General features: G+C 46.0%; 1 protein-coding gene across 1 annotated transcript in view; it reads left to right on the forward strand.

The window, feature by feature from the left end:
* The first annotated feature begins 1,638 nt into the window (after positions 1-1,638).
* The window catches only part of NIM1K (NIM1 serine/threonine protein kinase), a 38,917-nt gene continuing 13,533 nt past the window's right edge, over positions 1,639-27,022 (forward strand). The window contains exon 1 of the mRNA XM_030192194.1: positions 1,639-1,924. Within this exon, the coding sequence (XP_030048054.1) occupies positions 1,639-1,924 (286 nt within the window). The remainder of the gene's footprint in view (positions 1,925-27,022) is intronic.

The following is a 27,022-nucleotide window of genomic DNA, read 5'->3' on the forward strand; positions in this document are numbered from 1 at the left end:
GTACTGAGCACATATTTTTAAGAGATAGTGGATTTATCAAATATTGGAGATGTGGTTTACTTTTGAGCACTTCTTGGTTGAATACAGAATTGGGAAGTAGGAGAGCCATCCTATGATTGAGATTACCAGTAGCCTTAATATGCAACACCTATATGGTTTCAATCATAGCGGCTAAATTGGTGATATATAGTGACACACTGGAATTCTGAGGGCTCTCCCCATACCCATATTTGTTTTCCTAAAGAAGTGCTTATAGTGGTTGTACAGAATATTTTTTGATAATTGTTAATCCTTATTAGGCAAAGTCTGTCGCAGGGAATTTTAGGTTTTTCCTGCTCTCTCAGACTTCTAAGTGAACAATTTACACCGGAGTTGTCATTTGCACTGTGGTATTTATATGACTTTATTACTGACTGCATCACTTTGGAGTGCTATGAAAGAGCAATTTATAAATAAAATAAATATGTTATTTATTTAATTGCAAAGAACATCCTTCATAAAATGCAATTATTTAATTAATGTTTCTTAGTAAGATCATGGAGACTGTTTCTGAGCTGCCTGCCCTTAGATCCTAAAACTTTTGGGGCCCTGTTTACTAAGTAGTGCTAAGGGCAAGCTAGTGTTTTTAGCGTGCACTAGTGATTAGTGCACACTAATGCTAAAGTCACCCATAGGAACACTAGCACACCTTAGTAAACAGGGCCCTTGGTGTTGCAGATCAACTGGTTTCATGTGATATGCAGTTAACCGCATAAGGCTCACAGAAACATAAATTGTGTTTATGACAGATTATTGATTTTCTCTTTCTCTCCCATTAGGGAAACCAGATTTCTGGCTAACTTCTGAGAAGACACAAGGCTTTAAAATTGTCTGTTCCCAGAGGCGGGCCCAAGTGACACTGCTGTCACTTAAAATTCTGGGCAGTCTGTCATGCTACGTCAGCAAGTACTATATCTCCAGTGCACAGATCAGCATCCTCAGAGAATGCCCACAGCTGCCAGCTGAGATAGAACAGAAATGAAGCGATCCAACAACAAAGATTTTGCAAGGAAATTTCAAGAGACAGGGTGGGAAGGTCTTTGCAGAGCGGAATCCACACAGACTGAAGAAAGAACCTTCAGTAAAAAGACAGCGCTCTGTATGGACTGAGATGGGAAGAGCAAAGGTACATTACATTAACTTTCTCCTGAGGGTAGCTTTCAACAATGTTAAGAGAAAGAGCTGCTTGTGTAAAGCAGTCACTGAATGGTCTAGCTGATTATTCCTGATTTTTAATGTGGCTAACCTGAAACCTGAATCAGATGTTGAATTGGACTGATGAGCCTCTTGGTGGTTCTTTCTTTCTTTCTTTCTTTCTTTTTTTTTTTTTTTGTCCAAAGAAGTGAAAGCATATCCAGCTGCTTCTGGCATCACTGTTCATTTTAACTGATGCTTTAGACACCAGTAGCAATGCGTTTCAGGACATAATGCTGCTTTTCCTCTTAGGCTAGTTTTGAGAGGCAGGAAGATTCACTGTAATCACTTCTCAGACTGTTGCATAACATGTCAGGATTTGGTATTTACAGAATTTTTTTGTGTACAGAACATTGTTACGTTTTTCTAAATTCTTCACCGTAGCATCTTACTGAAGGACATCAAATGTGGACTATGACAGCAGTCTATGTGAACAGCGGGGGCTTAAGACACCAGCGCTACCCCCGCTGGAACCGTGCAGAGAGCTCAGAGGACTGTGTGCAGGTGGATGGGGAGGGGAAACAGCGTGGACCGACACCTTTTGAGAAACTGATTCAGGATATGTCTCAGGATGAAAAAGTTGTAAAAGAGTTAGCTCTGGGCAAGAGAATTGGCTTTTATCGAGTCAGAGGCGAAATAGGAAATGGGAACTTCTCCCATGTGAAACTTGGAATCCATTCTCTAACTAAAGGTAGGTGCAAGTCTCTTTTTTTGATTTTGTACCTCAGGATGTTTAAATCTTTTTTATTAATGTACATCGACTTAAATTTAACAATTGTCAATATAGTGCATATAACCCAAAAACAGTCGAGTGACTATCTCAGAAATTAAACATAGTTGTAGATATTCTTGTCTTTTTCATTTATCCCCTTCCTCCCTCCCTATGTCACATATCAGTGCTGTTATTCTTATAAAGATAATGTAACTTTACAACATAACTTGTCCTACATATTTACTTTATCAAAAACCTCTCCCCCCCTTTCCCAACCCCCCTCCCACCTCCCCTCCCTCCCCAAATATCAACCCTCCCCCTCTCTTTCCCCCCTCCCTAACCCTCCCTCCCTCTCGTCCTCTGTTTTAAGACTCTATAAGTTCAAGAGGTAACTCCTGGCCGGAGCTGACAAAGTGTTCCAGAAGGGGGACCATATCTGTTGTAATTCATCGCCTGCACTCGAGTTCATGTCCTTGATTCCTATTCGTTCAATACGCATCAAGTGTATCATCTGTGTGCGCCATTGTGTCACTGTGGGATATTTGTGCGTCAGCCATTCTTTCAGTATGACTTGTCTGGCGACCACAACAGCTTTATTAATGAAGTTTTTATATCCTTTTGGAATCGGGTGTCTAATTTTAAATTGACCAAATAATAACATTGGCTCACAGTCCCACTGCTTTCTCCATAAAGTGGATATATTCTGTACCATATCTTTCCAAAATTTTTGTATTCCTTTACAGGACCAAAACATGTGGCCCAATGTTGCGCCTTCTGATCTGCATTTGGGGCATTCTCCCCATGGCGAGAGTCCCATATAGAAAGCTCTTCGGGGTGGTATATAAAGACTGAAAGCAAATTTATATTATTGTTCCCAGTGTCTTACCCAGACCGAGCGTTTGGGAATGGACAAGACAAATGTCTTAATTGTTTCAGTTGTTATGTTAACTTTCAAGTCTTGTTGCCAGTCAGCCTCCAATTTTTTATAGTTTGGTTCTGGCATTGTATCTCTGATGTGTTTATGATAAAAGGATAAAGGCACTTTCTGTTGCGATTCCAGCGAAAGGGCTGCCGAGAGTTCTTCCTGAACATCCTCTGCCAAATGCTCCCAACGTAATGATGTCACATAGTGTTTTAATTGTGCATAATAAAAAAACTCTGTATCTGGCAATGTAAATTCCTCCTTCAAAACTGAGAAGGGTTTCATTTGTACCTCAGGATATGTGGCGCTGCTGTACAACATAAGCAATGGGAGTAAGCACAGAGGATGCTGAGGTGTGAAAAATTGATGGGAGAGATCATCTGGAGTCTCTGGCAAATGCAGTAGATGGGAACTTTGGCAAAGGAAATGAGCCTTAAGTCTTCAGAGCCTTTTTACTAACTTACAGTAAACACTAATGTGTGCTTACCACAGGTTAAAATGCACTACTGCAGGGCGCGGTCAGGCGTCCCACATTCATTTTGGAATCGGTGCCTGCTACCCATGTGCTAAAATAACATTATTTTTTAGCACTGTGGGAGTGTTTGGGGGCAGAGTGGGCATGGCTATGCTAATTGGTTATCGTCTGGACATTGCCACGAGCTGATTAGTGTAGGAGTAGCTTGTGAGCCCTTACCACGTACAAAATAGGTGGCGGTAAGGGCTCACATGCTAATGAGGAAATCAGTGTGTGGCTATTATCGGCAAATAGCCTCTTTTACAAAGCCATGCTACCAATTCCCGGTGCGACAAATGAGAGGAATCCCATTCAGTTCCTATGGGCTTCCTCTCATTTGACATGGGAGAATCGCTAGCACAGCTTTGTAAAAGAAGCCCAGAAACATCAGCCTTTTACCAGCAGTGCTAAAAGTGGCCTCAGCAGGTGGGAAACGCCTGCATTGGGGCTACCACAGGCCACTTTTTAGTGTTGTTTGGTGAAAGGCCCCCTTCATCTGCCATTTTTATCAGCAATGTTATGGTACAATTTATATAATAGGAAGACACCTTGCCACAGGCATCCAAAACAGATGTTCAGCTGTAAAATATGCTTGTTTGGGAAAGGTACATTGCCAGCTTAACAGTAGTTATTCATTTCTTAAAGTTGCTATTCTTGCATTAGAGGAATATTTTGATAACTGACATGAACTTTTATCACAATGTGATGATGAGGCCATACTACTGAGCATTATTCATTTTGCTGAGACTTAGAATTTTTCCTCCAGAAGTGAGATCAGGATTCTTTTAGGAAGGCGAAGCACTAAACATTCAGAAAATGACCATTATCAGAAAAAAATATTGCATATCCTGGGTTAAACAAAGGCGACTCACATTTTTCCTTATGTGATCCATCTGCTTATTTGCTATTGCCAATCATTGTAGTTTTATACTTTGGCCTGTGTTTACAGAAGATTTCACAAAATGGCACTTGAATTCCATGACAATCACAATTTTTTGGTCACAAATTGACAAAGCAGATATGAAACCCCTAATGATATAAATAAGAATATCCAAAAAGAATCCCCAGGAAATTCACAAACCCAATTCGTTGATGCAGTTAGCAGTTCTACCTATTGCCCTGTGTATCATGTCATTTCATATTATAGAGGGCATGATGTGGAGCATCTCCTCTTGTTATAATTGTGTTTAGATTGTGGAAACTTTTGGTGCTTCGCTGATGATGTGATGGATACATGCCAAAGGTGTTGGGTTGAAAGCGGGCAATGCTCTATAGAAATATTAGCTGGGTTAACCTCATTATCCCAGCACAGTTCTTCAAAATAAGGATGTTAAATGTATAAACGGATAAACAACATAGGTTATTAAACACCAGGTATAAGAACATTGAACTTCAAGTCAGCAGAGCAAAGGTATGAAATCAGATCCAAAATGCCTGTAGTGCAGATGCTGTTTGAGATATGAGTCTAAAAGATCTGAATGTTCTATTTACAGCCATCGGTAAAGTTTTATTGGAATACAGCCATATTAATTTCTTTGGTATTGCTTGAGCCTGAGTGGCACATTGCACATTCTACCTCGAGAACAGATCAATAACAGTAGTGTACATAAGAACTTAAGAATAGCCATACTGGGTCAGACCAGTGGTCCATCTAGCCCAGTATCCTGCTTCCAACAGTGGCCAATCCAGGTCACAAGTACCTGGCAGAAACCCAAATAGCAGTAACACTCCATGCTACAAAACCCAGGGCAAGCAGTGGCTTCCCCCATGTCTGTCTCAATATTGGACTTTGGACTTTTCCTCCAGGAACTTGTCCAAACCTTTTTTTGTCCCAGATATGTAAACCACCGTTACATCTTCCAGCAGCGAGTTCCAGAGTTTAACTGTTCGTTGAGTGAAAAAAATATTTCCTGCTATTTGTTTTTAAAGTATTTCTATATAATTTCATTGAGTGCCCCCTAGTCTTTGTACTTTTTGAAAGAGTTAAAAATCAATTCACTTTTACCCATTCTACTACACCACTTAGGATTTTATAGACCTCAATCATATTCCACCGTCAACCATCCCTTTTCCAAGCTGAAGAGCCCTAACCTCTTTAGCTTTTCCTTTATGGGAGGAGTTACATCCCCTTTATCATTTTGATCTGTTTACACCCCAAGAGAGAGATTTTGCAATTCTTTATTTCAAGAAATGCTTGAAGCTTTTTACCTTTTACTGATCACACTTGTGCTTACAGGTATTATGTGAAAGATTGGGATATCTAATCAGAATCTGAGACAGTGAAGCCTGTCCTCCTCATTAACTCTTGCCATTCTGTGAAATAGTGAATTGCTGTGGTTGACTGTCCACATTTTCAGGATCCCAGAATCAAATCCCAGCTACAAATTTAAGGCCCCTTTTACTAAGCATTTTTCCCAAAGATGCAAAATGGAAGGAAACCTTTAGAGGTCCTTTTACTAATGTGCGCTAATAGGTTTATTGCGTGCTAATGAATTAGTGTGCGTTAAGTATAGAATGGTCTGCACGGTATTTAGAGTGTGCTTAGTGCACCATAGTGAAAAAAAACCCTTAGTAAATAGCTCCTGAGATTGTAAGTCCTCTTGGGAATGGAACTACCTACTCTACCTGATTTGTAATTTGTCTTGCATTTGGACTTAGAAATGTGATTAAGGGCCTCTTTTGTCAAGCCGCACTAGCGGTTCCTGGTACGGCGATGCCAACAAAGCCCATTCAGTTTGTATGGGCTCCATCAGCATGGCTACGTGGGAACTGCTAATGTGGCTTGATAAAAGAGGCCCTGAATCTAAAATATAGAAAATGAGATTTAGAGACACAGTTATGCATTCAGGAAAAAGGGAAAAATTGTCTACATCACTGGGCAAAATCTATTGATGGAATTTGTCTGTAAACATGTTAACAGGACCGCAATATGTATTCCAATTAACAGTATAAATAAGACATATACCATTGCCATAATTTTGTGATGGATATCTGACCGGGGATGGCTGGCTTACCAAAAGGGACGACTCATTGGTTTATAAATAGAGCAGTATATTATAAGAGGTTATAGAATATATAGAGATTGTACAACAGTTGTTTTATTGGCTGTATTTGAGATCAGCAAAGTTATTATTGTATCTGTTGAGTACTTTGTATTGGTATTAAACATTGAATAAAATACATAAAGTTAAAAAAAAAAAAGAATTGCTATTCTGAGTCAGGCCAAAGGTACATCTAGCCCAGCATTTTGGGGTCCTTTTACTAAGGTACACTGAAAAATGGCCTGTGTTAGTGTAGGTGCATGTTCTGGATGCATGTAGATCCATTTTTCAGTGTGCCTGTAAAAAAGGCCTTTTTTTAAAGCCGAAAAAGTACCCCTTTTATCCCATGACCATCTAACAGTTCAACTGACTTCCTCACAGGCTTCTTGTTTTGAATGTACCTGAAAAAGTTTTGACTATGAGTTTTTTGCCTCATAAGAAACTTATTTTCATATTTTCTTTTTACCTTTTTTTATTAATTCTTTGTATCTAACCTGCAAGTGCTTACGCAGTTTCCTGTTTTCTTCATTTGGATTCCTTTTTCATTTTTGAAAGAGACTACAGTAGCCTCTCTTATCTCACCTTTTAAACATGCCAGCTGTCATTTGGCCTGAATTCCACCTTTTTAAATGCATCTGGTCTGGGCTGCCAAGATAGTATTTTTTTAAACAATTTTCATGCCTGATTTAAACTCTTAGACCTCCATTTAGGTGCCCAGATGCCATGTGGACTGGAAGAGTATCCTAATGGTTAGTGCAGTGGTCTGAGAACCAGGGGAACTGGCTTTGATTCCCAATGCAGCTCCTTGTGAATCTGGGCAAGTCGCTTACTCCCAAATTCTATAAATGGTGCTTTAAATTTGCGCATGTGCAATTTAATTGAATAACGAGCCAATTAGCGCTGATAATTGGGCCCAATCAATTATCGGTGGTAATGGGAGTCAATTAAAAAGTATGTATGTAAATTTAGGGGCCAAGATCCACGTGTGGGTCTAAAAAGGAGGCGTGGCCATGAGAATGTCAGTATTTTCTATCTCCAGCAGGTAGATGGACACACTTTTCAACCTATGGTTCTTAGTGATTTGTTTCTGATCCAGTTGGTCAGCTGGTCCCCAGTTGAGCTTTGCAAGTGTCTTGAATCTGCAGAGTCATATCTGGAGGTCTTCAGATCCCTGTCTTTGGTGCCCTGCAAATTTACTTCTTCCCTTCCTTCACCTCTCTCCTGTTTCCTGTGCTCTCCTTTCCAGCACAACAACCTTAAAAAAAAAAAAAAAAAAGAGAGAGAAGAAGAAAAGAGGTTTATTGGAGAGCATGGGACAGAGTATCAGTCCTGATTCTGTCTCATCTAGGGTAAGACTTGTGAAGACTGTGAGCTTGGGGGGAGTAACTGGCAGTGGTAAGTCCGAATAAAGTTTGACTCAGAACCACTTGGAGAGCTGCAAGTTCTACTTGGTGCAAGGGATGGATCCTGACTTACCACTTGGGACTGCTTGGTGTGGCGCTTGTGACAGTAGGGGGATGAATGGTGCGGGAGTCAGGGCATTGCAGTATGTGCAAGCCAGGAATCCTGTGGGACACAGAGGAAACAGTCAGTGGCAGCAGGTCTTTGGATTTGGCACAGCATTCAAATATGCTGGGGACTTTGGGCTCTTGGCAGGGCAAGTGCGCAGTTTGATGCAGGAGAGCACGAGAATGGGTACCATTTTGTTGGGGCTGACTGGCAATAAGGAACAGCCTCTGTCTGATCTTACGTAGAGCACAGCCGCCATTTTACAACCCCAGGGCTCAACAGAGCATTCAGTTGCATTGGGATCTTTGTTTTCTCCAGAGTTTATATTGCTCTTACATTAGGCCTATTGACTGAAGCAGGGATAGTCAGAGTTGTTGCAAGGTGCTTCAGTTTCTCTCTCCACTGCCCAGTGGCGTAGCCAAGGGTGGGCTTGGATGGGCCCAGGCCCACCCACTTTGGGCTCAGGCCCACCCAGTAGCAGCACACCTATGATGTGGCTGGCAGGGATTCTCAAGCCCCACCAGCCAAAAACTCCCAACAACTTGTCCCTCCTGCATACAGTATCTTGTAAATAGCAGATCTTCGCCTGCAGCAAGCAGCGAATGATACATACTATTCGTACCGGTCCCACAGCCTTCCCTCTGATATATTCCCGCCTATGTGGAAACAGGAAGTTGCATCAGAGGGAAGACTGTGGGGCCGGTGCAAATGGTATGTATCAGTCGCTGCTCGCTGCAGGCGAAGATCTGCTATTTACAAGGTATTCAGGGGAGGGGGATGCTTTTAAATATCATATGGCATGCAGGTGAGAGAGGGAGAGACCAAATCACATGTGGGACAGGGCGGAGTTCTTCTGCCTACCCATCTTGGGCCCAGGCCCATCCAAAATTGGGTGTCTGGCTACGCCCCTGCCACTGCCATTCCAGTTTCTAAGAGATCTTGTGCAGATCTCCAGGAGTGGACAGATGAGGCTTTCTGCTTCTCCCTCCTTATCTGATGTGGCCTCAGTCTGCTCAGAGGAGCCACCATTGAAGAAGCCATTAGAGGAGGGAGAGCTCCCTCCTGAGGAGGGGGAATGACCCAGAAATACTGAGGTTGTTTCAGTAGTCTTATTTCTGAGGAACTGGTGGTGCTTTCCATTGAGGAGCCTTCTGCTTCCATCTTTGTCAATCACAAGGGGGCTTAGAAGTCCTTCTTAGGCTTTCCCATGCATCCTGACATTCAGGACCTGATTACAGCAGAATGAGTCTGACTGGATGCGGGGCTGAGAATGGGAAGAGTCAGGTCTCACTTCTACTCATTGGTTCCAGAGGAGAAAGAGAAATTGCAGCTTCCCAGGTGGACTCCCTTGTTACAGCGGTGACTAAGAAGACCACCTTGCCTGAAGTAGCATCAAACGTCCAGCTGAAAGTGGGGTTAGCCTACTTGATGGATGCTATTTATGACATGTTACGGGTTACAGCCCACAGTATATCTTTGGCTCATTTGTGTGCCATCCTATTCAGATGGCGTGGCAACAACAGACAAAATTGTCTGTCTTCTGCAGTCATTGGGTTGGGTGATCAGTTTCAAGAAGAGCAGACTAACTCCATTGCAGATGCTGGAGTATACCTTTGGCTGTCACGGCCAAAGATATATTCCTTGATGGTGGTGGCAGCCTTCCTTCAGTGCTAGTGAATCACACTTATGTTGATGACTGGCTCCTGTGCCATCCTATTCAGAAGGCGTGGCAACAACAGACAAAGTTGTCTGTCTTCTGCAGTCATTGGGTTGGGCGATCAGTTTCGAGAAGAGCAGACTAACTCCATTGCAGACGCTGGAGTATACCTTTGGCTGTCACGGCACATCGGCAGCTCAGGTTGTGGCATTGGGCAGCGGATGCAGTGCCAGTCACATCTAGTTAAACTGCCCCTTTGTAGCAAGTGACCAGTTGGAGAAGATCTCTGTAACTTGCTGAAAGAACTGGGGGAAATTAAGCTGCAGCGGTTGCTTGAACTCTGGTCATCCTTCTTTAGGGGGTCTTGATACCGATTTTGAGACAGCAGACAGTACTGGCCTGGTCCTCAGCAATATGGTCAGAAGTCCCGCTTTCAGGCACGCCAATCTTCCTTTTATATGGACAGGAAGTCCTCCTCTCAGTCAGCTAGGACTTCCAAAGCCTTCTAAGCTTTTCAGTGATGCAAGGCTGGTCCACTCTTCTCGTCTTCAGGAGTTTTGGGAGGAGTGGGCCAAAATCATGTCAGACCACTGGATTCTGGATATTCTTACAGAAAGTTACAAGTTGGAATTCTCCCATGCAGTTGCTCCTATCTTCTTGCAGTGCTCTTGTTGAACGGGAACCAAGTCAGTCAAGGTTCAGGCCACCATAGATTCCTTGCTGGTGCTTTAGGCCATTGTTTCAGTTCCCCAGGCCAAACAGGGACAAGGCAGATTGGAGTATCTACTTCATGACTACTTCATTGTCCCAAGGAAAGAAGGCACCTCTTGTCCAGTCTTAGATATCAAAGGTCTAAACTGCTGCCTCCTAGTGTCTCGCTTTGCATGTAAATTCTAAGAGCAGTCATAGCCTTGATTCAAGTGGGAGAATTTCCCTTCCCTTGATCTAAAGGAGGCATACTTGCATGTACCTATATGGCTGACTCAGAGGTTTTTATGTTTTGCGATGCTGGGCTGTCACATCCAGTTCAGTGCTTTGCCCTTCAATCTTGTCATGGTACCAAGATCATTTAGCAAGGTTATGATGGTGGTGTCAGCCTTCCTTCAGTGCTAGTGAATCAGAGATCACCTGTATGTTGATGACTGGCTCATTCATGTGCCATCCTATTCAGACAGCGTGGCAACAACAGACAAAGTTGTCTGTCTTCTGCAGTCATTGGGTTGGGTGATCAGTTTTGAGAAGAGCAGACTAATTCCATTGCAGACCCTGGAGTATCTGGGCTTTCTATTCGGCATAGCAAGGGAGAGGATCTTTCTCACAGAACGCAGGAGGTGGAAGCTGATTCAGCAGCTTCATCTTCTCAGTCACATCCAGTTTCTGAGGTTAATGACAGCGGCAATGGAAGTGGTGCCATGGGCAAGGACTCATATGCAGTCTTTACAGGAGTTTCTACTCAGCTGCTGGTCTCTGGTGTCACAGAAACATGACCTTCATATTCCTTGGGCGCTGGTTGCCAGATGGAGTATGCAGTGGTGGTTGTCGCTCAGGAATTTGATAATTGGAGCCCCCTTTCTGATAACACAATGGGAGGGGGTGACAAAGGATTCCAGCAAGTCAGGGGAGTCATTACAAGTTCCATCTGTCACAGGGCACATAGACGAAACAGGAGTCTCAGTAGCGATAAATCACTTGGAGCTTATGGCAGTGCGGCATGCCTTATGCAACTTTGCTCCCTTTCTGGTGGGGGCTCCAGTCCAAGTTTTCTCCAACAGTGTGACAGTGGTGGCTTATATCAACAAGCAAGGCGGAACCTGCAGCCATCCGATGGTGGTGGAGTTGACCTCCCTCATGTCTTTGGCGGAGAAGAATCTTCTCCGTTTGTTGGCAGCTCACATCGCTGTGTCCTTGGATGTCGAGGCAGACTTTTTCACCACGCACGCCTTTGACACAGGAGAATGGGAGCTATCCTGCCAGGGTTTTCAGCTGATAGTGGACAGATGGGGCTCTCCACTTCTGGATTTGATGGTGATGAAACGGAATGTCAAAATTCATCTAGGAAATGTACTTTGCATTTCATGATGTGATATTTATCCAGTCAATATTGGAGAGTCTCCTACCCAGTTAAATTGCCTGGGGCGTTGTAAATAATCAGGTTCAATGGGGATTGATGCCTTACTGCTGGAGACATATCTACTGTATGTCTTCCCTCTTTGGCCCATAGTATGTGTTGAAAAGGATCACATTGCACCGAATTGGCTGTGGAGGCTGTGGTACCTAGACCTGATTTGATTGTTGGACAGGGATCCTCTCCATCTTCCGCAGGTACACGGCAAGGTCCAGTGTTCATGGAGGATCAATGCCCCTTTGGTCTTTACAGCATGGCCACTGAAAGGGCTCGGTTGAGACAAAAAGGTTATTCTGATTCAGTCACTGCTACCTTGCTTCAGGCTTGGAAATGTTCAGGCAGGCCTTCAGAAAGGATTGGTGTTGGGTTCTCTAAAAGTTCATGTTGTAGCTTTGGCCTATTTCAGGGGCTGACTACTGAAGATGTGTCTTTCGGTTCACTTGGATATCGTTTGATTCTTGCAGAGAGCATACCACTTGCGACCTCCCTTTTGTACGCCATGTCTAAAGTAGAACCTTAATTTAGTCCTTCAGGATCAGCAGAAGCCTCCTTTTGAGCCACTGTAAAAGGCCTTTTTGAAAGTTCTTACGTTAAAGACAGTGTTCTTGGTGGCTGTTGTGTTGTCACATAGGGCTTAGGAGCTTCAGACTCTCTTGTCAGGATCCCCTTCTCCGCTTTTCGGAGGCAGGGGTTTCCTTGTGGATGGTTCCTTCCTTTATTCTGAAAGTGGTATCAGCATTTCATGTCAGCCAATCTGTGGAGCTTCCATCCTTTCTCAGAGAGAACGAATAGGCTTAGTATTCTTCCTTGAAGCGTCTCAATATGCATAGAGTCCTCATTAAATATATGGAAATTACAAATGAGTTTTGCAAATCGGACAGACTTTGTGATTTTTGGCAAACAGAGGTTTGGCCTTATGGCTTCCAAGCCCACAATTGCTAGATGACTGAAGGAGACTATCATATCAGCTTATTTGCTTGCAGGGAAGCAGGCTCCTCAGGCCTTGTGAGCTCATTCTATGAGGTTTACAGTGATATCTTGAGTGGAGACTACCTTACTGTCTATGGCGGATATTTGCAAGGCGGCAATGTGGTTGATACTGCATACCTTTGCCAAGCATTTCAAGGTGGATATTGAAGTGTGCTTAGAAGCCAGTTTTGGGGCTTCGGGCCTCAGAGTGGTGGCGCCAGGATCCCACCCACTCTAGGGATTGCTTTTATACATCCCACAGGTTCTGGAATAATGGGACTCTGCATAATGGAAGGAGAAATTAGGTCTTACCTGGTAATTTTCTTTCCATTAGTCCTTCCCACTATTCCAGTGGCACATTCAAGGTTTCTGAGATGTTTAGTCGGTACAAAATAATGGGCCAAATAACGGCTGCCACCTTGCATGATGCTTCCTGCATATCTCTTGTTCTTTACAAGTTATCCAGAGATAAGAGAGGTCCACATATGTTTGCTCATCTGGTTAGTATTAGGTTTGTAAGTTGTTTAAGGTTGTTGTGTTTATTCTGAATGTTATCCTTAGTGCTTGTCTATGTAAATACTGAGGAGCTGGACTGGATGCCAAGAGAGATGTCTCAGCTGTTTTCCGATCTCTATCGCCACTTGCTGGTTGATGGACACAGCTATTTCACAGGTTCTGGAATAGTGGGAAGGGCTAAAATTATCAGGTAAGACCTAATTTCGCCATGCTTCAGGTCCAAAACAAGTACCTGTATATAATACGTAAACTGCGTTGATTGTAATCATAGAAAGGCGGTATATCAAATCCCATCCCCTTTCCCTTTACCTGATTATGCCAAATTCGATCTTGTTATGATCACTATTGCCAAGTGACTGTATCACAGTTATGCCTACACTAGGTCCGGCATTGCAGTAAGGATTGTTTAAATGATTTTTCTTTTCTTTTCTTTTCTTATTTTTGCTTTGTGACAGTCATGTAGCTAAATAACATATTTTAAGCTATTATCAGAATAGTTAATGGTGTGTTGTCATGATTTTTGATGACAGAGCTCTCAGTTCTCCCAGTACCTTTAGAGTCCTTGTTTTTGGAACAGAAACAAAATAACTTTTTTCCCATTTTCACCATTTAAAAATAAAGGGTCTCTTTTATCAAACTGAGCTAGCGATTCCTGCGCAGCAGTGTTGATGAAGCCCATTCAAAGTGAATGGGCTTTGTTGGCATTGCCGCGCTGGGAATCGCTAGCGCAGTTTGGTAAAAGAGGACCCTAATCCAGTCCAGTGTTCCTGTGAAAAAGAAATGGAAAGTATGTGTCTTTATAGCCCCCCAGGTAATGCTTATTGTGGTGGCTGACCTCACCAACCTGCAGTAGTAGGTACATAATGATGAAAATGTTCATCTGGAGACATGAAGCAGTAAAATTGTTTACCATCATAAAAGTGAGTACAACCCTCACAGTGTACATTTCACATACTGTACAAAAGGCTTTGACTGGCTGGTGCTGTCAACAGCCTTATTCAATAAAAGGGCATTATTCAATAAAGCTGTTTTCTGTAGGCGGGGGGGGGGGGGGGGGGGGGGGGGGGGGGGGGGGGGAGAGATCTCTTGGTAAAGAACCAATGTTGTTTACCTCTTGTAGTTTCCTTGGCATTCTAGTTGCCAGTGTTCACATATAACACAAAATTCATGTCACTGGGGGGCCATGGCACTAAGAAGCCTTCTCAGCAGTCATCACTGAATAAACCCAGTATGTTGATGTCTTCTTCCTTAGCATTACTATTAGATTTCCCATGAAATTTGATTCATTTTTTAATTTACCTCTTACGGTTGAGCACAGTCACTTTTCTGGGAATCAATTACACATCATATCTTGGTAGCTAGGGTGATGTGGTTTCTAAGCATCCAATTAAAGAAAGGCTACCCCTGCAATGTGTAAACCCATTACCTTCAGCTAGTGTGTACTGCCATGTGAAAATGTATAATGCATGGTCACAGTTTTCAGAGCTGTTGAATTTAAGGCATGCAGTGTACCTGATGTGTGGATTTTATTTTATTTTTTTAAGATAAGAAAAGGAAAATCAGTTCAGTTCATAATGCATCTAAATTCAGCCTATTCAAAAAGAGCTTTTAGTTTGTTTAATGAGCTTGATATACTGCCTCTTTTCCCACAAAAGCTTTATCAGATATAATGAGCCGCACATATTATTTACACTTGTGTTATAATAGCTATGTCATTTCATCAAAGATAAATTACAAGGTTACACTGTGCCATAGAACTTTATTATCTAAATTTAAAGCCTGTAGTGTTTAAGTGATTCTCTCAGGGCCATGCAGTGAATCTTAAGTACTGGAAATAAAATGAGTCTATGTATTGATGACCTGGATGGTGGATCGTCCTTGCAGAAATGATCTTTACTGGCCTTTCCTATCTTAGCTGTTTGGAATATTCTGACTGCTCTAGCCAGGACAATCTATAGGGCAAAACCAGCCTGTACAGTGACAGCAGCCATTTAAGCGCTATGCTGTGATTTGGGATAGTGGGAAAAGGGAACTTGCTGCACCTTCTCCTGGGATCAAGGAGTAAAGGAGAAGTTTGGTATAGCTGTGTATTTCCAGCAGGATGACCAGGACCACCTTCTACCTATATAGGATCCTGGAACCGCTCCAGGGGCTGAAGAAATAAATACTACTTATAGCTACCTGTCTCCTGGGGACCAACACACATCCAACCAGGACCCCAAAACCTAAAGTGCTTCATCGGAACCTCAGAATCCCTGAGACTCCCACTACCTCTAATAAAGGCTGTAAGTAATAATCTTCTTTGTAAACTCCTATATTACCTGCTACAAACTTAGGACTAAAATTGGAAGGCCTTCTCTAGGTGTGGACATCTTGAATAAATTATTTCTTGCATATTTTAAGTAGAGAGGTGTGGTAGCCGTGTTAGTCCACTCTTAAAGATTATTAATAGAAATCAAACAAAATAAAACATGGAAAAGAAAATAAGATGATACCTTTTTTATTGGACATAACTTAATATATTTCTTGATTAGCTTTCGAAGGTTGCCCTTCTTCGTCAGATCGGAAATAAGCAAATGTGTTAGCAGATAGTATATATAAGAGAAACATCAAAGCATTACTTTGACAGTCTGACAGAGTGGGAGGCCACAGACAGAATTCCCCTTGTAGTGACATACAACCCAGAGCTGGAGAAACTGAGGAAAATCATAAGAGACCTACAGCCACTACTCCAGGAAGATGAATTACTGAAAGAGATATTCCCATCCCCACCAGTGCTGGCCTTCCGACAGCCACCAAATTTAAAACACAAGCTGATCAGAAGTAAACTTCCAACACAGACGGAAAAAGAAAAGGGCACATTTCCCTGTAACACAGCCAGCTGCAAACTATGCCAAAACATTTCACAAGACCCCACAGTCATTCACAAAGGAAAAATGTTCAACATAAAGGACTATTTTACATGCTCATCTTCCAATGTGGTATATATCCAGTGGTGTGCTGGAGCCGGCTCGCACCGGCTTGCAAGAGCCGGTTGTTAAATGTATTGTCATCTTGCGAGCCGGTTGTTGGCCCCTGCAAGCCGGCTCGCCTCTGCTCCCTTGGTCGTCCGTCTGCATCTCTGCGAGTCCCCGATAGCCGTTTCCTTCCGCACCCCTACCTTTAAAAATTTTATTTTCCCTCGAGGCGCGCCGGCGTTGAAGGCTTGAAGCGAAGGCAGCAGGCTCAGCTTGGTAGCAGGCCTTCCCTTCGCATCATGGCTCCGCCCTCGCCTGATGTATTTCCTGTTTGTGCGAGGGCGGAGCCATGATGCAAAGGGAAGGCCTGGAACCAAGCTGAGCCTGCTGCCTTCGATTCAAGCCTTCAACACCGGCGCGCCTCGAGGGAAAATAAAATTTTTAAAGGTAGGGGTGCGGCGTAAGAAGGAAACGGCTATCGGGGACTTGCAGAGGGCATATGGACCGGGGGAGCGGGGGGGGGGGGTGGAAGAAGGCAGATGGAGGGGAGGAGGGCAGGGGGGAGACGAGGGTTGCTGGACATGGGTGGATCATGGAGGGGATGGCAGGGGGAGAGGAGGGTTGCTGGACATGGGTGGGTGGATGGATGGAGGGGAGAGGAGGGTTGCTGGACATGGGTGGATGGAGGGCAGGGGAGAGCAGGGCTGCTGGACATCGGTGGGTGGATGGAGGGGAGAGGAGGGTTGCTGGACATGGGTGGGTGGATGGAGGGCAGAGGAGAGCAGGGCTGCTGGACATGGGTGGGTGGATGGAGGGGAGAGGAGGGTTGCTGGACATGGGTGGGTGGATGGAGGGCAGGGGAGAGCAGGGTTGCTGGACATGGGTGGAGGAGAGGGAAGGGAGAGAGAAGAAATACTGGACATGGATGGAGGGGAGGGAAGAGTGAGGAAGGAGATGAGAAGAGGGAAAAGGAAGAGAGAGAGAAAAACGGCACATGGATGGAGAAAATAGGCAGAAGCTGAGGACCAGAAATGAAGAAGAAAGGAGGAAAGAAATAAATGGAAAGGAAGCCCTGGAAACGGAGTTAAGAGGACAGATAGCAGCAGAATTGGATACTGGGCTAGCATGATCAGAAAAACAGTCACCAGACAACAAAGGTAGAAAAAAACTCATTTTATTTTCATTATAGACAGTGTTTGGAGTATGTTCACTTTGAGAATCAGGTGCTCAACATTAAAAGTTTATATTTACTTATTTATAGCATTTTATCCCACATTAAACATGAATTAGATTGGAACCTGGGATCATTTAATAGTTTTTTCCTGGCGAGAGTAATGCATTGCCCCCCCCCCCCCCCGGCTATAGCCAGCTCTGCAATTTTGGGGGGGGGGTGCAGAGGTGGACAGGGGGGGCGCAGTGGTGGACGGGGGGGGGGGGCGCCGTGGTGGACTGGGGAGAGAGCCTGTTGTTAAACTTTTACCAGCACACCACTGTATATATCATTCAGTGTAAAAAATGTAACGAAGGATGCTATATTGGAGAAACAGGCCAGATGCTTAAGACAAGATTCAATCTGCACAGACATCACATGAAAATAGCCGGTGCTAGTCAAGCCCCCACCCCTGTGGGCCAACACTTCACAAGACCAGAACACTGCACCAGTGATTTCACAGTAAGAATACTGAAAGGTAATTTTAAAACAATACAGGAACTTAAGACCTTTGAAATAAGAATGATTGAATATTTTGACACCCAACAAACAGGACTTAATAAGGATCTGGGTTTTCTAACCCATTATAAACCATAAAGCTGTATTTCTCTGTTTATTACCCTCCTCTCACCTACCAACACCCATCCTGTTAGAATATCACTGAAATGCTTTGATGTCCCCATGCATACCCCCACCCTCCCACTCTGTCAGACTGTCAAAGTAATGCTTTGATGTTTCTCTTATATATACTATCTGCTAACACATTTGCTTATTTCCGATCTGACGAAGAAGGGCAACCTTCGAAAGCTAATCAAGAAATGTATTAAGTTATGTCCAATAAAAAAGGTATCATCTTATTTTCTTTTCCATGTTTTATTTTGTTTGATTTCTATTGCATATTTTAAAACTAGTAAATTGAATGCCCTAGGGGTGGGTCCCAAGGTATTGAACTGGATCAGAAATTGGTTGATTGACAGAGGATTGTGGTAAATGGAATTCACTCACCTTTCTTCTGAGTGAATTCCATTTACCACAACCCTCTGTCAATCAACCATGGATCAGTCCTAGGATTGATTCTGTTTGTTGTCTGTATGAGTAATATTGCTGAAGGGTTAGGAGGAAAAAGTTGCCTTTTTGCGGATGACAGATTTGCAACAGAGTGGACACCCCAAGGGAGTAGAAAACATGAGATGTGATCTGCAAAAGTTAGGACCGTGAGTTAAAGCTTGACAGTTAACCTTTAATGCAAAGAATTGCAGAGTGCTGCATTTTGGGTATAGAAATCTAAAGGAGCTGTGTACAATAGAAGAAGAACAGCGAATGTGCACAGACCACATACTATGCAAGGGACTTGAGGGTGATAGTTTTTGAGGATCTCAAGATGGCAAAACAATGTGACAAGGCAGTAGCTAAAGCCTGACGGGTGCTAGGCTGCATGGAGAGAGGCATAACTAGCAGAAGGAAAGAGATGATAATATCCCTTAACATGTTGCTGGTGAGGCCCCATGTGGAGTACTGCATTCAGTTTTGGCGGTCATATTTTGCTACCGAAATGATATGATCTTCAATATGATATGCACTTGAATACATATCATATTGAAGATACTAAAGTAAATGTGGAGTGAATTAAAGATAAAACTTTAATATGTCATTGGTTGGAGCAGATAGAAAATGGACGTAGGGGTCTCCTTCTTTGTTTTTTTTTTAATTTCCAGAGCTTTGGGTCAGGCTCCTAAGGATCTATGTAAGAAATATTTTTTGGAAGTTCTGAATCTTCCTGAGAGTGGAATTCCACCCTACAATAAGATGCATTATTGCCATTGGATGTTAAAGGGCAAATAACATAGCTGTAATGCACCTTAATAACTACTCCCCTAAATTTAGCACTACAGCGAATGCTACATACCTGTAGAAGGTATTCTCCGAGGACAGCAGGCTGGTTGTTCTCACTGATGGGTGACGTCCATGGCAGCCCCCTCCAACTGGAAACTTTACCAGCAAAGGCCTTTGCTAGTCCTCGCGCGCCCATGCGCACCGCGCATGCGCGGCCGTCTTCCCGCCCGAACCGGCTCGCGTTCGTCAGTCCTGTATGTAGCAAGACAAAAACAAGGGAAGACACAACTCCAAAGGGGAGGCGGGCGGGTTTGTGAGAACAATCAGCCTGCTGTCCTCAGAGAATACCTTCTACAGGTATGTAGCATTCGCTTTCTCCGAGGACAAGCAGGCTGCTTGTTCTCACTGATGGGGTATCCCTAGCCCCCAGGCTCACTCAAAACAACAAACATGGTCAATTGGGCCTCGCAACGGCGAGGACATAACTGAGATTGACCTAACAACTTATCCAACTAACAGAGAGTGTAGCCTGGAACAGAATAAAACATGGGCCTAGGGGGGTGGAGTTGGATTCTAAACCCCGAACAGATTCTGAAGCACTGACTGCCCGAACCGACTGTCGCGTCGGGTATCCTGCTGCAGGCAGTAATGAGATGTGAATGTGTGGACAGATGACCACGTTGCAGCTTTGCAGATCTCTTCAATAGTGGCTGACTTCAAGTGGGCCACTGACGCAGCCATGGCTCTGACATTGTGAGCCGTGACATGACCCTCAAGAGCCAGCCCAGCCTGGGCGTAAGTGAAGGAAATGCAATCTGCTAGCCAATTGGATATGGTGCGTTTCTCCACAGCCACTCCCCTCCTGTTGGGATCAAAAGAAACAAACAATTGGGCGGACTGTCTGTTGGGCTGTGTCCGCTCCAGATAGAAGGCCAATGCTCTTTTGCAGTCCAATGTGTGCAGCTGACGTTCAGCAGGGCAGGAATGAGGACGGGGAAAAAATGTTGGCAAGACAATTGACTGGTTCAGATGGAACTCCGACACTACCTTCAGCAAGAACTTAGGGTGAGTGCGGAGGACTACTCTATTATGATGAAATTTGGTGTAAGGGGCCTGGGCTACCAGGGCCTACAGCTCACTGACTCTACGAGCTGAAGTAACTGCCACCAAGAAAATGACCTTCCAGGTCAAGTACTTCAGATGGCAGGAGTCCAGTGGCTCAAAAGGAGGTTTCATGAGCTGGGTGAGAACGACATTGAGATCCCATGACACTGTAGGAGGTTTGATGGGGGGCTTTGACAAAAGCAAACCTCTCATGAAGCGAACAACTAAAAGCTGTCCTGAGATCGGCTTACCTTCCACACGGTAATGGTATGCACTGATTGCGCTAAGGTGATGATGAGGGTCGGAAAACACTCCAATCTCCAGGGTTCTTCGGAGGACAACTCCAGAAGAAGAGGGAACCAGATCTGACGCGGCCAAAAGGGAGCAATCAGAATCATGGTGCCCCGGTCTTGCTTGAGTTTCAACAAAGTCTTCCCCACCAGAGGTATGGGAGGATAAGCATACAGCAGACCTTCCCCCCAGTCCAGGAGGAAGGCATCCGATGCCAGTCGACTGTGGGCCTGAAGTCTGGAACAGAACTGAGGGACCTTGTGGTTGGCTCGAGATGCGAAGAGATCTACCAAGGGGTGCCCCACACTTGGAAGATCTGGCGCACTACTCTGGAGTTGAGCGACCACTCGTGCGGTTGCATAATCATGTTCAACCTGTCGGCCAGACTGTTGTTTATGCCTGCCAGATATGTGGCTTGGAGCCACATGCCGTAACGGCGAGCCCAGAGCCACATGCTGACGGCTTCCTGACACAGGGGGCAAGATCCGGTGCCCCCCTGCTTATTGACGTAATACATGGCAACCTGGTTGTCTGTCTGAATTTGGATAATTTGATGGGACAGCCGATCTCTGAAAGCCTTCAGAGCGTTCCAGATCGCTCGTAACTCCAGGAGATTGATCTGCAGATCGCGTTCCTGGAGGGACCAGCTTCCTTGGGTGTGAAGTCCATCGACATGAGCTCCCCACCCTAGGAGAGACGCATCCGTAGTCAGCACCTTTTGTGGCTGAGGAATTTGGAAGAGGCGTCCCAGAGTCAAATTGGTCCAAATCGTTCACCAATACAGGGATTTGAGAAAACTGGTGGACAGGTGGATCATGTCCTCTAGATCCCCAGCAGCCTGAAACCACTGGGAAGCTAGGGTCCATTGAACAGATCGCATGTGAAGGCGTGCCATGGGAGTCACATGGACTGTGGAGGCCATGTGGCCAAGCAATCTCAACATCTGCTGAGCTGTGATCTGCTGGGACGCTCGTACCCGGGAGACGAGGGACAGCAGATTGTTGGCCCTCATCTCCGGGAGATAGGCCCGAGCCGTCCGAGAATCCAGCAGAGCTCCTATGAATTCGAGTCTCTGTACTGGGAGAAGGTGGGACTTTGGGTAATTTATCACAAACCCCAGTAGCTCCAGGAGGTGAGTAGTCATCTGCATGGACTGTAGAGCTCCTGCCTCAGAAGTGTTCTTCACCAGCCAATCGTCGAGATAAGGGAACACGTGCACTCCGAGCCTGCGAAGCGCTGCTGCTACCACAGCTAGGCACTTCATGAACACTCTGGGCGCAGAGGCGAGCCCAAAGGGTAGCACACAGTACTGGAAGTGACATGATCCCAGACAAAATCGAAGATACTGTCTGTGGGCTGGCAGTATCTGGATGTGTGTATAAGCATCCTTTAAGTCCAGAGAGCATAGCCAATTGTTTTGCTGAATCATGGGAAGAAGGGTGCCCAGGGAAAGCATCCTGAACTTTTCCTTGACCAGATATTTGTTCAGGGCCCTTAGGTCTAGGATGGGACGCATCCCCCCCTGTTTTCTTTTCCACAAGGAAGTACCTGGAATAGAATCCCAGCCCTTCTTGCCCGGATGGCACGGGCTCGACCGCATTGCCACTGAGAAGGGCGGAGAGTTCCTCTGCAAGTACCTGCTTGTGCTGGAAGCTGTAGGACTGAGCTCCCGATGGGCAATTTGGAGGCTTTGAGGCCAAATTGAGGGTGTATCCTTGCCGGACTATTTGGAGGACCCACTGGTCGGAGGTTATGAGAGGCCACCTTTGGTGAAAAACTTTCAACCTCCCCCCGACCGGCAGATCGCTCAGCACAGACACTTTGACATCGGCTATGCTCTTCTGGAGCCAGTCAAAAGCTCGCCCCCTGCTTTTGCTGGGGAGCTGTGGGGCCTTGCTGAGACGCACACTGCTGACGAGAGCGCGCGCGCTGGGGCTTAGCCTGGGCCGCAGGCTGTCGAGAGGGAGGATTGTACCTACGCTTACCAGAAGAGTAGGGAACAGTCTTCCTTCCCCCATAAAAACGTCTACCTGAAGAAGTAGATGCTGAAGGCTGCCGGCGGGAGAATTTCTCGAAAGCGTTATCCCGCTGGTGGAGCTGCTCTACCACCTGTTCGACTTTTTCTCCAAAAATGTTGTCCGCTCGGCAAGGGGAGTCCGCAATCCGCTGCTGGATTCTATTCTCCAGGTCGGAGGCATGCAGCCATGAGAGTCTACGCATCACCACACCTTGAGCAGCGGCCCTGGATGCAACATCAAAGGTATCATATACCCCTTCTGGCCAGGAATTTTCTGCACGCCTTCAGCTGCCTGACCACCTCCTGAAATGGCTTGGCTTGCTCAGAAGGGAGCTTGTCCACCAAGCCCGCCAACTGCCGCACATTGTTCCGCATGTGAATGCTCGTGTAGACCTGGTAGGACTGAATCTTGGCCACGAGCATTGAAGAATGGTAGGCCTTCCTCCCAAAGGAGTCCAAGGTTCTAGAGTCCTTGCCCGGGGGCGCCGAAGCATGCTCCCTAGAACTCTTGGCCTTCTTTAGGGCCACATCCACCACACCAGAGTCGTGAGGCAACTGAGTGCGCATCAGCTCTGGGTCCCCATGGGTCCGGTACTGGGACTCGATCTTCTTGAGAATGTGGGGATTAGTTAAAGGCTTGGTCCAGTTCGCCAGCAATGTCTTTTTTAGGACATGATGCATGGGTACTGTGGACGCTTCCTTAGGTGGAGAAGGATAGTCCAAGAGCTCAAACATTTCAGCCCTGGGCTTATCCTCCACAACCACCGGGAAGGGGATGGCCGTAGACATCTCCCGGACAAAGGCTGCGAAAGACAGACTCTCGGGAGGAGAAAGCTGCCTTTCAGGGGAGGGAGTGGGATCAGAAGGAAGGCCATCAGACTCCTCGTCAGAGAAATACCTGATGTCCTCCTCCTCCTCCCATGAGGCCTCACCATCGGTATCAGACACAAGTTCGTGAACCTGTGTCTGAAGCCGTGCCCGACTCGACTCCGTGGAAACACGGCCACGGTGGGAGCGTCGAGAGGTAGACTCCCTCGCCAGCACCGGCGAAGCTCCCTCCACCGACGTCGTCGGGGAGTCTTCCTGGGAGGCGGCGGCAACCGGTACCACAAGCGGTACCGATGTCGGAGACCTCACCCCGGGCAAAGGGCCAGCAGGCGCCTCGCTCGACGGTACCGGTGGCGCAAGCACCCCCGATACCGGAGGGGAAGGGCGCAACAGGTCTCCCAGAATCTCTGGGAGAATGGCCCGGAGACTCGTGCAGAGCGGCTGTGGAGAAAGACATGGAAGCCGATGCAGGCGTCGAGGTCAGAGTCTGTTCCGGGCGTGGAGGCGGTTCCGGGCTGTCCAAGGTGGAGCGCATCGACACCTCTTGAACATAGGGTGAGCGATCCTCCCGGTGCCGATGCCTACTGGGTGCCGACTCCCTCGGCGACCCAGAGCTCTCGGTACCGATGCGGGAAGGAGACCGGTGTCGATGCTTCTTTGATTTCTTCAAACGAAGCATGTCACTGGAGCTTCCCAGTACCGACGAGGAGGACGTAGAATCCAGCCATCGCTTCCTCGGGGCCGAGGCCGAAGAAGGTCGGTCTCGGGGGGGCTGTACCGCAGGAGCCCTCAGGGCAGGAGGAGACCCACCCAAAGGCTCACCGCCACCAGCAGGGGAATGGACAGCCCTCACCTGCACTCCAGTCGAAGCACCACCGTCCGACGACATCAGCAACAGCGGAGGTCCCGATACCACCGACGCCGACGCAGCCTTCCGATGACTCAGTACCGACAATGCAGAGGGTAGAAATCTCGATGCTGTCGATGCCGAGGTCGAAGACTTCGATGCTGTCGACGTCGATGCACTCGATGCCTCCGGTGCTGTTGTCGACGAAGAGCCCGAGAACAACACGTTCCACTGGGCCAATCTCGCTACCTGAGTCCTCTTCTGTAAAAGAGCACAAAGACTACAGGCCTGCGGGCGGTGCCCAGCCCCCAGACACTGAAGACACGAAGCGTGCCTATCAGTGAGCGAGATTACCCGGGCGCACTGGGTGCACTTCTTGAAGCCGCTGGGAGACTTCGATGACATGGGCGGAAAAATCACGCTGGCGAAATCAAAATTCGTAATGGCGACGAAGGGCACCAAAAACAGGGAGAGAAAAAACCCGTACCGAGGCCACGAAAAAGGCCTACCCCGAAAGCGAAAGGAAACTTACGTCGGGGAAACAAACTGGACACACGGGAAGGGAGAAAGACCGAAAGGTCTCTCTCTTTTTTTTTTTTTTAAACGAAAATCGCGAAGACGCGCGAGGGTCAACTCTGAGGGGCACAAAACGGCGCAAAACACGACCGTCCCGAGCGCGGACAAAAGAAGACTGACGAACACGAGCCGGTTCGGGCGGGAAGACGGCCGCGCATGCGCGGTGCGCATGGGCACACGAGGACTAGCAAAGGCCTTTGCTAGTAAAGTTTCCGGTTGGAGGGGGCTGCCGTGGACGTCACCCATCAGTGAGAACAAGCAGCCTGCTTGTCCTCGGAGAATATTCATTTGCCCGGATTTAGGATCCAAAGTTAGATTCCTAAAGCTGAAAATCAGCTCTAAGCTCCTTACTTTTTTTCCCTGCCCTTAATCCACTCCTTTAATGTCCCACGTTTTAGTCTCCTAGTGAAACTAGGGACCTAAATTTAGGTATTCAGTCCCACACATTTCCAAGGAGCCAAGGTAAACCCCCAACTGCTTTGAAATCTTTATTCTTTAATAAGCTCTCAGTATAAAAAAAGGATACAACTGTCAGGCTGAATTATTGCCTGATGATATCCAGTAACTGATTCTAAAATTTCTAACTCCCTGTTATAGCTCCCATCTAAACTGAAGCTCATTCTAAACTTCCCTTTACGTAGCATGTGCAAAATATATCTGGTGTGTCTCCATAGTGTGCAAATTGTTTTGCTCCTATGGAATGAAAGTATTACACTCAGCAAGTAACTAAGGGAGTCTTTTACAAAGGTGTGCTAGCGTTAACGCGTGCTAAAAATTAGCATGTGCTAAATGATAAGACGTCCTTTATATTCCTATGGGTGTCTTAGGAACCTTTTTACTAAGGTGCGTAGGTGCCTACATGCGTACAACACGCGTCGAATTAGAACTACCACCTAGCTACCGTGTGCCATGGGTGGTAATTCTAATTTTGACGCGCGGCAGAAAATAATTTCTGATTTCTACTTTGTGGTGTTAACCGGGAGGTAATCGACAGTGCCCGTTCACTGATGATTACCGCCCGGTTAATGCGCGAGACCTTACCGCTAAGTCAGTGGGTGGCAGTAAGGTCTCAGGCCCAAAATGGACATGCACCAATTTTTATTTTGTCAAACGTCCATTTTTGGCCCCCCCCCCCCCCAAAGGCCTTTTTTGCAGGCGTGCTGAAAAATGGACCTGCGTGCGTCCAATACACACACCGACACCAGCGGAGGCCATTTTTCAGCGCATCTTAGTAAAAGAGCCCCTTAGTGTTTAGCGCACTAATTTTTAGCACGCACTAAAAACGTTAGTGTGCCTTAGTAAAAGGGGCCCTAAGATGCCTGTGTATTTAAACAAAAACCTAATATGTTATTTACATCCAATCATGACTAAGGTTTTAAAACTCCAGCTGAATTTGTAGTTTGAGGGGGAATCAATTATTTATGAACTGCAGTCATTATTTGAGGATAAATTTTCACCTACAGAGCAAAACTAGATCCTGTTTCTTCTTTGTACCTCTGCAAAGTGATAGCTGCAGGTGCTTACTATAGGCTTTACTGGAAATGTTTACGTCAGGCAAGATTAACTTAGGGGCCATTTTGCAGAGCAGAGGTAAGCCGGCATTACTGCTGGCCCAACGCAGGCGTCGGTGGTAGTTCCACCCCCAGCGCGTGGCATTTCTGGCGCTAGCAGAAATATTGGAAAAATATTTTTACAAGGAGTTACCTGGGGGTAATTGGGCAGCGCCACATGCTGCCCGATCACCGCCGGGTTAGCGCAAAAGCCCTTACTGCCACCTCAATGGGTAGTGGTAAATGCTACTCCCCTCCCACATGGCCACACTGTAAATGCAATCTTACTGCATAGCTGTTTCTTTTTTCGGCCTTTTAACCCTCGTTGGTAAACGGCCTCAGCGCATGGAAAAAACAGCCACTAGCGCCACTGGCACAGGGCCCCTTTTACTACAGCTTGGTAAAAGGCAGATGGAAAAGATTTGTCACGCCCAAAACCAGCCCCAAACCGCAGAAAGTCAATTTGCATGTGAATGACCTCATTAATAAATATTAATGAGGCTATTTGCATACAAATGATGTCATTAAGCCCGCCTCCATGGGGCTTTTACTGGCCGCGGCCGTGGGAAAACCAGCTAACCCGCGGTGGGCGAAAAAACCGCCGGCGGGGC

This window comes from Microcaecilia unicolor, chromosome 2 (genome assembly GCF_901765095.1).
Source record: "Microcaecilia unicolor chromosome 2, aMicUni1.1, whole genome shotgun sequence".
Lineage (NCBI taxonomy): Eukaryota > Metazoa > Chordata > Amphibia > Gymnophiona > Siphonopidae > Microcaecilia > Microcaecilia unicolor.